Source organism: Citrus sinensis, chromosome 7 (assembly GCF_022201045.2).
Source record: "Citrus sinensis cultivar Valencia sweet orange chromosome 7, DVS_A1.0, whole genome shotgun sequence".
Taxonomy (NCBI): domain Eukaryota; kingdom Viridiplantae; phylum Streptophyta; class Magnoliopsida; order Sapindales; family Rutaceae; genus Citrus; species Citrus sinensis.
In genome coordinates, this window is record NC_068562.1 from 916624 (window position 1) to 929928 (window position 13305).

At 34.4% G+C, this 13305-nt stretch overlaps 1 protein-coding gene across 1 annotated transcript; it reads left to right on the forward strand.

Annotated features, from left to right (window-relative positions):
- The first annotated feature begins 6558 nt into the window (after positions 1-6558).
- LOC107174304 (transcription factor MYB32-like) lies at positions 6559-7586 on the forward strand. Its single transcript, XM_015525087.3, has 2 exons — positions 6559-6946; positions 7106-7586. Exons 1-2 carry the CDS (start codon positions 6666-6668, stop codon positions 7386-7388), a joined length of 564 nt encoding a protein of 187 aa, XP_015380573.1. The 5' UTR covers positions 6559-6665; the 3' UTR covers positions 7389-7586.
- Positions 7587-13305: the final 5719 nt, after the last annotated feature.

A 13305-nucleotide genomic window follows, 5' to 3' on the forward strand; every position in this document is an offset into this window, starting at 1 on the left:
GGTAACAAATGGGATAACAAGGGTGTTCCTGATGACACTGCTCGGAGGAACTACCCCATTTGTCGACATTGTGAAAGGAGGCACCCTGGTGAATGCCATTGGAAAACTGGAGCTTGTTTTGCTTGTGGAGAATCTGGGCATAGGATTATGGATTGCCCAAAGAGACGTAGCGAGACTACAAATACTTCGACTAACGAAGGGCAGAGGAAGAAACCGAGGGTGCAAGGGCGTGTTTTTGCACTAACAGAAAAAGATGCTGAGGTGTCCAATGATGTAGTATCAGGTACATTGTCCTTATTCTCTAGAGAAGCCAAAGTTCTTTTTGATCCTGGTGCTACACATTCATTTGTATCTTGTGTGTTTGCCCGTTATGCTAATGTGCCTATCACACCACTGGATGTTCACGTGACAATTAGTACCCCTATGGGGGATTGCCAGTTTATAGATCATGTCTATAAGTCATGTGTGATCAGATTGTGTGATAAAGAATTCCTTGTGGATCTCCTACCTTTAGAGATGCACGATTTTGATTTGATTTTGGGGATGGATTGGTTAGGACCTTACCATGTTTCAATAGATTGTTTTGCTAAGGAAATTATTTTTCGCCTACCTGGTGAGGAAGAATTTCATTTTCAAGGGAATCATAAGAGTCATAAAGCTTTGATTTCTATGGTTAAGGCAATGAAAATGCTAAAGAAGGGGTGTGAAGGATTTTTAGCGTATATAGTTGCTGACCATCCCGATGGGGCGTGCCTTGAAGACATTCCTATTGTAAGGGAGTTTATTGATGTATTTCCTGAAGATCTTCCGGGACTACCCCCAGATCGAGAGGTTGAGTTTACTATAGAATTAGTTCCTGGTACTACACCTATATCCAAGGCACCATATCGGATGGCACCCATTGAATTAAAAGAACTAAAGGTCCAGCTACAACAATTACTAGATAAGGGTTTCATTCATCCTAGTGTGTCGCCTTGGGGTGCTCCCGTTTTGTTCGTAAAGAAGAAAGATGGTTCAATGAGGTTGTGTATAGACTACCGGCAGTTGAATATGGTTACCGTCAAGAATAAATACCCTCTTCCCCGAATTGATGACCTCTTTGATCAATTACGAGGTGCAGCGGTATTCTCTAAAATTGATTTACGATCTGGCTACCATCAATTGAAAATAAGAAGTGAGGATGTATCGAAGACAGCTTTTCGAACTCGTTATGGACACTATGAGTTCTTAGTTATGCCTTTTGGATTAACTAATGCTCCTGCAGCGTTCATGGATTTGATGAATAGGATCTTCCAACCTTATCTTGACCAGTTTGTCATCGTCTTTATTGATGACATATTAATTTACTCTAAGAGTAAGAAGGAGCATGAGACGCACCTGAGGATTGTATTAGAAACATTGCGGGAGAAGAAGTTGTATGGAAAATTTAAGAAATGTGAGTTTTGGCTTGATCGTGTGATGTTTTTGGGACATACAGTGACGAAGGATGGTATTTCAGCAGATCCAGCCAAAGTGGAGGTAATTGTGAATTGGGAAAGGCCTGCTAGTGTGACTGAAGTAAGGAGTTTCTTAGGATTGGCAGGTTATTATAGGCGCTTTGTCAAAGGATTTTCTAGCACAGCACCATTGACTAATTTGACTAAGAAGAATGTGAAGTTCAATTGGGATGAGGCATGTGAAAAGAGCTTTCAAGAGCTCAAGAGTCATTTGGTGACTGCCCCTGTTTTAACTCTCCCTTCTGAAGGTGGAGGTTTTGTGATTTACAGTGATGCTTCCAGAAAAGGTTTGGGTTGCGTTTTAATGCAACATGGTAAGGTTATAGCATATGCTTCTAGGCAGCTAAAGAATCATGAACAAAACTACCCAACACATGATTTGGAATTGGCTGCTATAGTGTTTGCTCTAAAAATCTGGAGACACTATTTGTATGGGGAGACTTGTGAGATCTTCACCGATCATAAGAGTTTGAAGTACTTGTTTACTCAAAAGGAATTGAATTTGAGGCAAAGAAGATGGTTGGAGTTGGTAAAGGATTTTGATTGTTCTATTAATTACCATCCAGGTAAGGCAAATGTGGTAGCGGATGCCTTGAGTAGGAAATCATCTGGGTGCATGGCTCATCTTATCACCATGCAATCTCATTTGGTAAAAGACTTGAGGAGATGTGGGATTGAGGTAGTTACTCATGGGCAAGCAGACGTGTTAGCACATTTGACAGTCCAACCCACTCTAATTGATAGAGTTAAGGTAGCTCAGAAGAACGACATAGAACTCAATAAAATCCGTGAAGATGTGAGCAAAAGACATAAGCCCGGATTTAGACTTGATAATGGGGATGGATTATGGTTGGGACAAAGGTTATGCGTGCCAGCAGACGAAGAGTTGAAGGCGGAGATCTTAAGAGAAGCTCATGAATCATCTTACAGTATGCATCCTGGTAGTACTAAGATGTATCGTGATCTAAAGCAAAGTTTTTGGTGGAGGAATATGAAGAGAGATATTGCTGCTTTTGTGTCTCGGTGTTTAGTCTGCCAACAAGTAAAGATTGAGCATCAAAGACCAGCAGGAACTTTACAAACGCTTCCTATTCCTCAGTGGAAATGGGAACACATAACAATGGATTTCGTTTCTGGATTACCTCGTTCTAGGAGGGGATGTGATTGCATTTGGGTAATTGTTGATCGATTGACGAAATCAGCTCATTTCTTGGCAAGGAAGAGTACAGACAATGTAGGGCAACTAGCTAAGTTGTTCATTAAGGAGATAGTGAGGCTTCATGGGGTTCCAGTGTCAATAGTGTCTGATAGAGATCCACTGTTCACTTCAAGATTTTGGGCTAGCTTACATAAAGAGTTGGGGACGAAATTGAGATTTAGCACTGCTTTTCATCCACAGACAGATGGGCAATCCGAAAGGACTATTCAAACCCTTGAGGATATGCTTCGAGCTTGCGTCCTAGACTTGAGTGGTGGTTGGGAAGAGCACCTAATGTTGATCGAATTTGCTTATAACAATAGCTTCCATTCGAGTATTGGCATGGCACCATTTGAGGCATTATATGGAAGAAAGTGTAGGTCCCCAATCTGCTGGGATGAAGTTGGTGAAAGAAAACTTTTGGGTCCAGAATTAATACAGATTACTGTTGATAAAATCAAGTTGATTAGAGGACGTCTTTAAACAGCTCAGAGCAGACAGAAGAGTTATGCAGATCGTCGTAGACGTGAGTTGGAATTCGAAAAAGGAGATTTTGTTTTCTTGAAAGTATCGCCATGGAAAGGGGTGTTTCGGTTCGGGAAGACAGGAAAGCTTAGCCCTAGATTTATTGGACCATTTGAGATTTTAGAGAGAATTGGTCCGGTGGCCTATCGCATAGCTTTACCACCAAGTCTGTCTAGGCTTCACAATGTATTTCATGTGTCTGTGTTAAGAAAGTACATTGCAGACCCTTTACATGTGCTAGACTATCAACCGATTCAGATAAATGAAGACATGTCGTATGAGGAACAGCCTATTGAGATTGTCGATCGAGACGAACAAGTATTAAGGAATAGAGTTATTCCCCTAGTGAAGGTACGATGGATGAATCATTCTATTGAGGAAGCCACTTGGGAGAGAGAAGCAGAAATGTTGGAGAAGTATCCTCAACTCTTCCATGCATAAGGTAACCTTTTAATTTCGAGGACGAAATTTTTGTTAGGAGGGGAGAAATTGTAACGCCACAAATTCCCATACATATTAAATTATGGAAATTGGGCTTTCATTGAGAATTATGGGTGGCCTATAACCCTTATTTAGAAAGGGGTACTAATTAAATAGAGGTTATTTATGAGATCATTTTGGAAAAGGGCTATTTTTCCTTATTGAATAGGGTTTCTTAAGATCCCCTATAAATACATACTTTTCCCCCTTCCATAACCCTAAGTTCACAACGTTTATCCTTCTTCTCTGCTGCTCTTTACGCTCCTACCCAAATCTTAGGATTCAAACCTTTGTTTAGGAGAGAATCAAAGCGACGGGTAAGTTCACAACGTTTATTCTGAACAGCATGAGTATCTCGAATTTTTAAAGCTATATTTTCTGAACGAATTTTCTTATAAAATTTATATTTCTGGAAACTAGACATGTAGGCTTTCTTGATTAAATTTTATTTCATTAAATTCAACTTCGTTTTCAATTTTATACGTATTTTGGAAATAGAAACCACTGCACTGGAAATCCACGATTCCAGTATTGTGATCAGATTCACAAGACTATTTGTACCACCAAATGAACTCAAAAAATTCTGAAAGTTTATATGTATGTTAATATATGTGTCTAGGATTCGCAGTTTTAATTTCATAATTTTCGGATTAGTATTTTATTTTATAAAAATCACGGAACCCGTTCTGTTTGGTTTAGATTATGTGAAAACAGTTTCGAATTTGCTGAGAAGTAAATAGTTTTTAAAATGTTTTTGATATCGGATTCTCTTGTAAATTTTACATGGGGTACTCATGGATGTCCAGAATGGTTCCATAGGATTTTATATCATTCTGAGACTTGGATTAAGAGTTAAAATTCTGAGAATCAGACCTGTACGGGTATGAATTAGAAAATCAAATTCTTAGAATAAGTTATTGATTGTCATATCTTGTATTTGTTTAAGGTTTTGAAGGTGTTTGAGGCTCTTAGAAGCTTAGAGGTGTGTTAATCCAAGTTCATTTGTCAAGGTAAGTAACTTCATTCCTAATGTACTGGATATGTAGAAGTATTTTGATATTATTATTATAAGTATAAATGTTTTGATACTACTTAAAGGATTACTAATTTTGATAACAAAATTAGCTTTATGTAAATGTTTTCAAACCATTCTTTTTAACAAAGTATTTTATAAATGCTTTTTAATATGTAAATGATTTTATGACATGACAACCTTTTATGATGTTATCTTTAAAATGTTATGCAAGCCTATATTATTGATATGAACTTTTATGAAACTGATACGAATGTTTTGTACCTATGTTTGATTTCAATTATTGATGATTGTATGAGATTCTTAATGTTTTGGCTCATTGTCCATAGTTATTCTGATTCTGATTCTGATTCTGATCGTAATATACGATATATCTGTCTGGACCAGTACTGGGTTTCTGTTCTGAATGTGCACACGATATTCTGATTATGTTTCTGGCCGGGTCACCGGGACTATAGGTGACACTATGTGACATGAGTTAACCTGTTTGTTTTCTGTATACGTATTACATGATTTGATTCGTAAGTAAATATGCTTTTGAATATTCTGAATTATTAAGAATTTATCTTATGTTATTGTGATATATCGTTTTATGAAAATTATGGATTATGATATATGCTTTAAACAAAAGAAGGCTTGCAATATTTTTGGTATCGATAGGCCTAGTGTGTTAGGAATGGTTTTACTTACCGAGTTGACGGCTCACCCCTCGTCATTACTTTTTTGCAGATTAAGTTTCTTTTGAGAGGTGCACTTAGCTTTGGAGTTAATGATTTCCAGTTTCCGTTTGCTATTGAATAAGAGGAGGAATAGACTTGTGTTTCTATTTAGTTACTTTTATTATGAACGTGTAATTTGGAGTTTGAGACTTTTGTTATTATTTTTATATGTCCTCGAGAGAGATTATTTAGTATTTGACGTTTGGATTTATGGATTTATTTGAATAAGAATTGGAGGAATTTCAGTTTGAAACTTATGAGTAAAGATTAATGATTTGTGAGTAACCTCCTTCTTCACGTGCTCCGCACGTGTTAGATTTGGGGTGTTACATTCCCTCTCTGTTATCTTTACAGAGGATAAAAAGTGAGTCTTGCGTAAGAATCCTTTGAATTGAAGAAGAAAGGAGAATATATTCAAGAGCAACACTGGTGATTATATATAAATTATATGTTCTCGAGCAGTGCTTTTATCTAAAAGTTTGTCCAAGTTAATTACGTGGGTGAAGTGGTTACTTCTGCACCCTGCAATCTGTATGTAGCTACTGTGTTTAATTTAATTTATGCTACATATTGAAAGCATAAAATTAATATCCTCATTTTTTCGTTTAGCCGTTAATATTTATTTATTACCGATCTATCAATAATTGTTTGCCGTTTGGTCTGGTGCTATGATCCTCGCTTTGGGTGCGAGATATTTGTCTTGCTTCAGGATCAATTTCGGAGGGAAAAAAAAAAAAAAGCCCATCCATTGATTTATATTTTACATGTATAATATTTTTAACTCCGAAATTAAAAGCCACAACACCTCATTCACATACATATGCCCAAATATTATTATCCAATTTAGAACTAAAACCCACCACCGTGCATATATAAATCATAACACATGTAAGCAACCAATGAATTAATTTAGACCACTCGAGTCAACTCGGATATTATGTGGGCAATATTATCATATTGCGTAAGATTAATAAGAGTGTTGTAAGACCAGTGGCAGTGGAGCAAAGCAATCTTTAATTTTAATGAGAGCCTTGTAAGACCAGTGGCAGTAGGGCAAAGCAATCTTTAATTTCTCGCCGTACAAGCAGTGAAAAACAAGCGTTTCAGTAACAGTACTTATCAACGTCAACGAACCCTCTTTAAGGTTATGTGCAATTGTTGATGAGATTCATGATTGAAAGGGCTCATTCCACCGCAGATACTCAGAACATATCATGGAAAAGATGTGCCCATCCTGTGTCTCAAAAGATCATCACATGATCAGGAGAGGATTTTGGACAGGGGAAGAGGATGAGAGACTTAAAAGTTTTATCTTACTAAATGGTGAGGAGGGTGGCTGGAACTGGGAGGATGTCCCAAGAGGTGCTGGCCTTCTTCGTTGCGGCAAGAGTTGCCATGATCGATGGTTCAATCATCTAAACCCTAATATTAGGCGTGGTGATTTCACTCTAGAAGAAGATGAGCTTATCATCAATCTTTGCCGGGCTGGTTCAAAGTAATTACTAGTATAATTTTATTTATTTATACTTAATATATATAGTCTGTATATTAATGTTTTATTTAAAAATAAATAAATTTAACATCTATTAATTTCTATTAATTTGGTTGTGATGAAAGAAGAGTTTGAGATATATTGTGTTTTGTTTTTTATTAGGTGGACTAATATAGGCCTACTTTTGCCTGGGAGAACTCATAAAGACGTTATGAATTATTGTAAGACAAGTTATATGAGGTATAAGATGAGTAATCGAGGTGTAGATCCTTTTGCTAATAAGCGACCGAGAAGGAAGTCATCAACTGCCTCATCACCTGCTTCTGCTTCTAAAAAGAAAAACATCATTCAAGAAGAGTCTACGTCCAAAATTCCGAAGAACCAATTGGATGGAGAAAAGAGCGGGAAATTGGATCTTCATCTCTCGCTAAAGACTCCTAACTAAATGGCAATCTGCACCTTTCAGATTAGAGAATAATGAAGAAGCCTCTGTTAACATGCATTGCGAGCTGGATATTAATGGAGATTGTACACGCTTCACTGGTTCTGTTTCTCTAGCTAGTGTGTAATGATTAATTCTAATCATTAATCTGAAAATAATTTCCATTTTCTAACCTATAGAAGCTGGAAAAATGATATTGCATGTTTGTTGCATATATCTATGAATTAATAAAGGTTGCGACTTCTAATTAAGATGATGTTTCTTTTTAGAGATTCATACTCTTCTAGCGTACTTCTTCATGTAAATTTAAGACATTTAACAGATAAAAAATGTAAAAGAAATTAACTGATCAAGGCTGATAGAATAATATCTTTCAATTTACATGATATACAAAACTGTTTTTGTTAGAGTGCAATTTATGCACTAGTTTTGCATTGTTTTCTTCCCTTAATATTGATGTTTTGCACTTAATAATAGTGATTTACTTGTATTTTGTTTTTGTAGGTGCAATCCTATTGATTGGTGCTAAAATTGAGTTACAAGATGATGTTTGAGAATGATTATTTTCCTGGAGAAATTATGAGGTTCAGAAGAACTTTGTTGATAAGGCGTGGGCGCGTGCTGTCAACTAAGGGCCTGCAGTTTTTATTTTAACATGTTTTATTTTTTTGGTTATTTTTGTAATTTTGAATTTAATATTTAGATAATATTTTAGATATTAGTATTTTATTTTTGGAAAAACTCTATAAGAGAGAGGAGACGTGAAAAACAAAGGAGATGAGATTTTTAAAGAAAAAGAAAACCCTAAATCTAAATTTTTCTCTTCTCTCTACGAAGAACTAAACCTATTATTCTGGTTGAAGGTTAAAAAAGGTTTGATTCATCATTACTGTGAGATCTTTCTTATGCTTTAATTGTTTTATTACTTTTTGGGTATTTATTTATTCTATAAATTATTGTCATGATTATGTTTGTTAATTAGATAATTGGCCACTATTTAATTATCAACTTAATCTATTGTCAATTAAAAGATTTATCGTATGAAGATTTTAATGTTTGTGACAAATAGCATAGCAGTGCGTTGTGTTATGAGAATAAACAATCTAATTTAAATGAACAATCGTATGCGTTTGTTGATTAGGATTTGAGTCTCTCTGATTTTTCAGGTTGTCAATTAATTAAATCCTATAATCGTATCTAGGGTTGTCTATTGATTAGGAAAATAACTAATGGTCGTACATTAGTTATCGACTAGTTAAGGTGAGATTAGCTATTAGAGGGTCTCAGTAGTTATAACCGGTCTATTCATAAGTAGTAATGATTTATATTTGAATCAATGATCAGTAGTCGAATCAAGCTGAGTTAATTCCTTCAACCAGAGCTTTTCCCAATTTGAATTACAATTTGAATTTGCATTCTTGTTATTTTAGTTTGATTTTTATTATTGTCAACAATCCCCCCATTTTGCATTTTACATTTTAAAATGATTTAAATAATTACCGATCTCTGTGGACACGACCTTGCTCAATCATTATACACAATTTATTTAGAGTAGGTATTTATTTTTGCTAGCTTCGACAACCATCAGTTTTACAATTGTTTATATTAGTGCTATATTAGACATTTCTATTTAAATATATATAATTACTATATAGCAATAAATATTGAGACTTAGAGCATCCAAAAGGCTCTTCAAATAAGATTTTATTACTTATTTGAAGAGACACATCAGTATTTAAGACTCCAAAAGACACTCTAATTAAAATTCTTTAAATAAGAAATAATTCTCTCTCTTCAATTTTGTAGAGTTGCTTTCTCACTCTTCAATTTATATTTTATTATTTTTTATTGGAGAGAGAGGGAGAAGTGCTTTAATTACCATTTTTTTCCTTTAAAAAAATATTTATTTGATTAAAATAACATTAACTTATTTATATTTGAATAGTCTTTTGAAGAATAACATATTTTTTCACTCACATTTTTACCACATAGAGAAGTAAATAGATATTTGAAAAGTAAAATTACTAGTCTTTTGTAGATGCCCTTATAATCACCCAACTCAGTGGTTAGCATTGAGCCAGTATATATGAAATTATGCATACAGTAGATAGACACACAGATCAGCCGTATATTTTGTTAATTGCCATGCCAAGCATGCATGTATGTATAGACATATTAATTACGGAAAAACTATTCTTAACATTAACTATGACTATCAGATAACAAATTAAAAACTATGAAAAAGATTCTGCGCACGAGACAAAAACCCGTACTTATATTTTGGCATTTGCTTGCTTTATCCTGAGCACACACATGATTTGCAGGTCGTTAGGTCACTCTCACGGGTTGTATTTAACCATGCCCTACAATTCTCTATCGTCTATTAGGTCGCTAGCTAGATAAATAGATAGATAATAACCTAATTAATGAGCTAAGCTGGCAAGGTATATATAAAGTAGTTTTCTGGTACATGATTTTAAAGTGTAGGAAAAGTTTAGAAAAACTTTAAAACTGTGAGATTTAAGAGGTTTAAAACTTAAAATGCTTAAACTGCACAGTTTATTTATTTTTCTAGACTTTCCCACACTTACACACACACACGTATATGTATATCCATAAAAACATTGTAGAGATTTAACTTTCTTCCTCAAATTTTAGTAAAGACAATCTCCTCTCTTTTAAAATGTGAGTGGAGTCGACGTCCTTCGAATATTAAAGACATTCCTCGAATATTAGAAATTTGAGCAATAGTCTCATTAATTTATATATATTTATTCAGTTTTAAAATTGTCATTTAAATGAGCAGCCCTCATGAATACATGAATACTCCATTATAATGCTAAAGAAGCTACATACAATTAGTTTGTTGATGCCGAAACTTAGATACAAACATTAAATTATGAATATTTTTCTGACTTGCAAACACAGTAGGAGAGGCATTAAAAGATTAAGTGGGGGCGCGTCTTGTTTTTTTTTTTTTTTTTTTTTGATTACATGAGACTATTGCTCAAATTACAGTTCAAATTACAACTCATATTACATGAGAGTATAATTGATATGTACAATCATATATTTATACTGAGCCCTATTGATATGAATACTGATATGACACCGCTCAGATTTTTAACCCTCTCAAATATTCGAGGGATGTCAAACTCCCATCCTGGGAGAAAGACTGTCTTCACTCGAACTCAAGGGCTCCAAGAAAGAATATTTAAATTAAACCCCTACAATGCGACTGCGGGGGCTCGAACCCCTTCCCTCACATTTGTGAGGGAGGGGCTCTAGCCACTTGGGCTAAGCCCAAGTGGTTGGGGGCGCGTCTTGTTAGTTGCTCATAAGGCCTTGGTGTCTGCCACTTGTCAAACATATGCCGATCGATTTGGTTATTGCATGCCCTGCTCATACTTGTCAAACTTATGGAGTGGTATCCACGAGTCCATGATCTGTTAACAGGGTTCTCTTGGCTGGATTTTAAGCTGAATTTGCGAAATGTGAATATCAGTACCTGCTCAAGCAAGCAAGGTATATTCAAATATTTACTATTCAATAACATAGTTTTGTCCTCACTTCGAACATTAATTGACAAATGTAAAAGAGCGCTGTACATTTTATTGAGGTTTCCGTACGTTTAACAGTGGCCTTAAACTGTTAAACTGGAAGACGAGTAGGAGTAGGTGCCTTGTAATTTAAGCCAAAAATATAAATAACTTTGCTAAATGAAATGAGTGATTTTGTGGAATGCACCAACGCGGCTGTACGTGTTGACCCAACTGCAGCCAATGCAACTGTGATAAATGAGAGAGATGAGATGTGCCATGAGATTTACCGGAGCAGAGACAAGGATCTTTTCAATTAAATAAAAACAAACAGAGTCTAACTGCAAGTAATGCTTCATTTCTTGTGAAAGTTCGGAGAATGTAGAATAGTCATGAATGATTAGTCTTATCATACGCATGATTAATTCAGTAGTTATCTCTCTTTTGGGTATAATCTAGTCTAACATACATGTGAATGAGAACAGAACGAGCTGTTGTAGTTATAAAATGAATGAACATAATAGATAATACTGTTTCCTTCTATCTGATCTAGAAATTGTGTTCGAATTGTTTCTTTTTTAGTTCAATTTTTTATAGCTTCTATAGATCTGATAAAAGCGATTTCTTGTCAATTCAATAATAGGAGACATGCCAACTAACAAAATATTAGTTACATTTGAAGTCCATTCTGCAGTATGCTAAATCTACCACATCCATGGATACTGTTAGAATATATGAACATTACTGATATAATAAATGTGACCAAACAAAGTTATGTGACAACAGGGAGCTGCCCTCATGTTCTCTGGGAGACTCCATTTGCAGCTTTACAGAAGTTAGTGCCCAGATTGTTAGATCGCCGGTCATCTCTTTTCTTTTAATTGTTCAAGGGTTGAGGCCTTGGTGTCTGCTACTTGTCAAACATGGCGATTAGGTAATTATAGTCTTGCTTCGACAATATTAACCGTTAGAAAGTTTTTCTTCCTTTAAAAAAAAAAAAAAACTGTATATTTGGGATTACGATGTATTCAATTCATGACTTGTTTGCGATTCTTCTCCCTAATTATGTGCCTGTCTTTTTTATTAGACGCGATTGATTGTTATTATGCAAGAATAAATGTATATGTAGTTAAGTTTAAATTCTATAACGTCACTAATCCACATATGGTGTAAGATTTTCAAAAAAAATATATATATATATATATATATAGTACAACTCAATGAACACGGTGATCCAAATTCATAGTTTCATAGTAAACATGCACTCAGAGTGCATCCACGTTACGTGTGTCATTGTCAAACCGCTCTTCAAAAGTTAAAATAGATAAGATAGAAAATCGTATTCGTATTTCTTCTAACTCTGCGACCAAAACAGAAGTCACGCAATATTTTGAAGACACATGAATGCCAATTATTCAACCTTCATGTTGGAGTTGGGCTTTATTGTACATTTCTTGCGGGATTATCATATATCTAATTAGTTGTACTTTATGTAATACTTTAGAAAAAAAAAAAAAAAAAAACCAAAAACATATGGATATATTTTTCTGACTTGCAATGCAGACACACGAGGAGAAGAAGTATTAGATGGGTTTAAGTTGGGGCAGGTCTTGTTAGTTGCTTATGAGGCCTCGGTGTCTGCCACTTGTCGAACACATGGCGATTAGGTTATTGCCCCCCTTCGACTTATCAAACTTATGGGACTAGTAGTCTCCATTATCTGTATTAGGAATTATAAGAAAATCTTGCTTCAGCTCGCTTCCACAAAGATAAGAAAGATTTATATTTTTCAATCGAAAAAGATTTAGTTTTATAATTAAATTGTTATTTAATCAAATTTCAATTGAAAAATATATAAGTTAAATTATTTATTTAATATGTAGAAGCATAATTAACTCTATAATCTTCATTGACTTTGAAAAATATGTTAAGAAATTAAAATAATAATAATTATTATTATTATAGAATATTGTAATGAATTGGTTTACCTTAGATTATTATTTTTTTTATGTTTGATTTATGTTGTGAAATTTTTATTTGTGGATTTATGGAGTTGTTGTATATTATTTATGTTGAATTGGCGTTAAATTGTTGAATTATACTTGGATTTTATTTGATATTATTAAGTAAATTATTGAATTTGAACTTATTTTTGAATTTATTATTACGCGAATACAGATATTCAAAAAAATATGCACATATATTACTCGTATCAAGATCTGCATATTTTTTTGTGGATAATGATGCAGATCTGGACATCAAAATTTCAACGTGGATTCATATTCGAATGCACCTACATCGAATCTGGATATGAATTTTGCGATTCTTAATTTGTATTGGTGGGGTCAAATTAAATAATTTCTATGTATCTCAAGTCTTTT

Coding starts and splice junctions, on each gene's coding strand:
- LOC107174304 (XM_015525087.3), top strand. CDS start 6,666: ATGGAAAAGATGTGCCCATCCTGTGTCTCAAAAGATCATCACATGATC. Junction 6,947..7,105: donor CTTTGCCGGGCTGGTTCAAA/GTAATTACTAGT, acceptor GTTTTTTATTAG/GTGGACTAATATAGGCCTAC.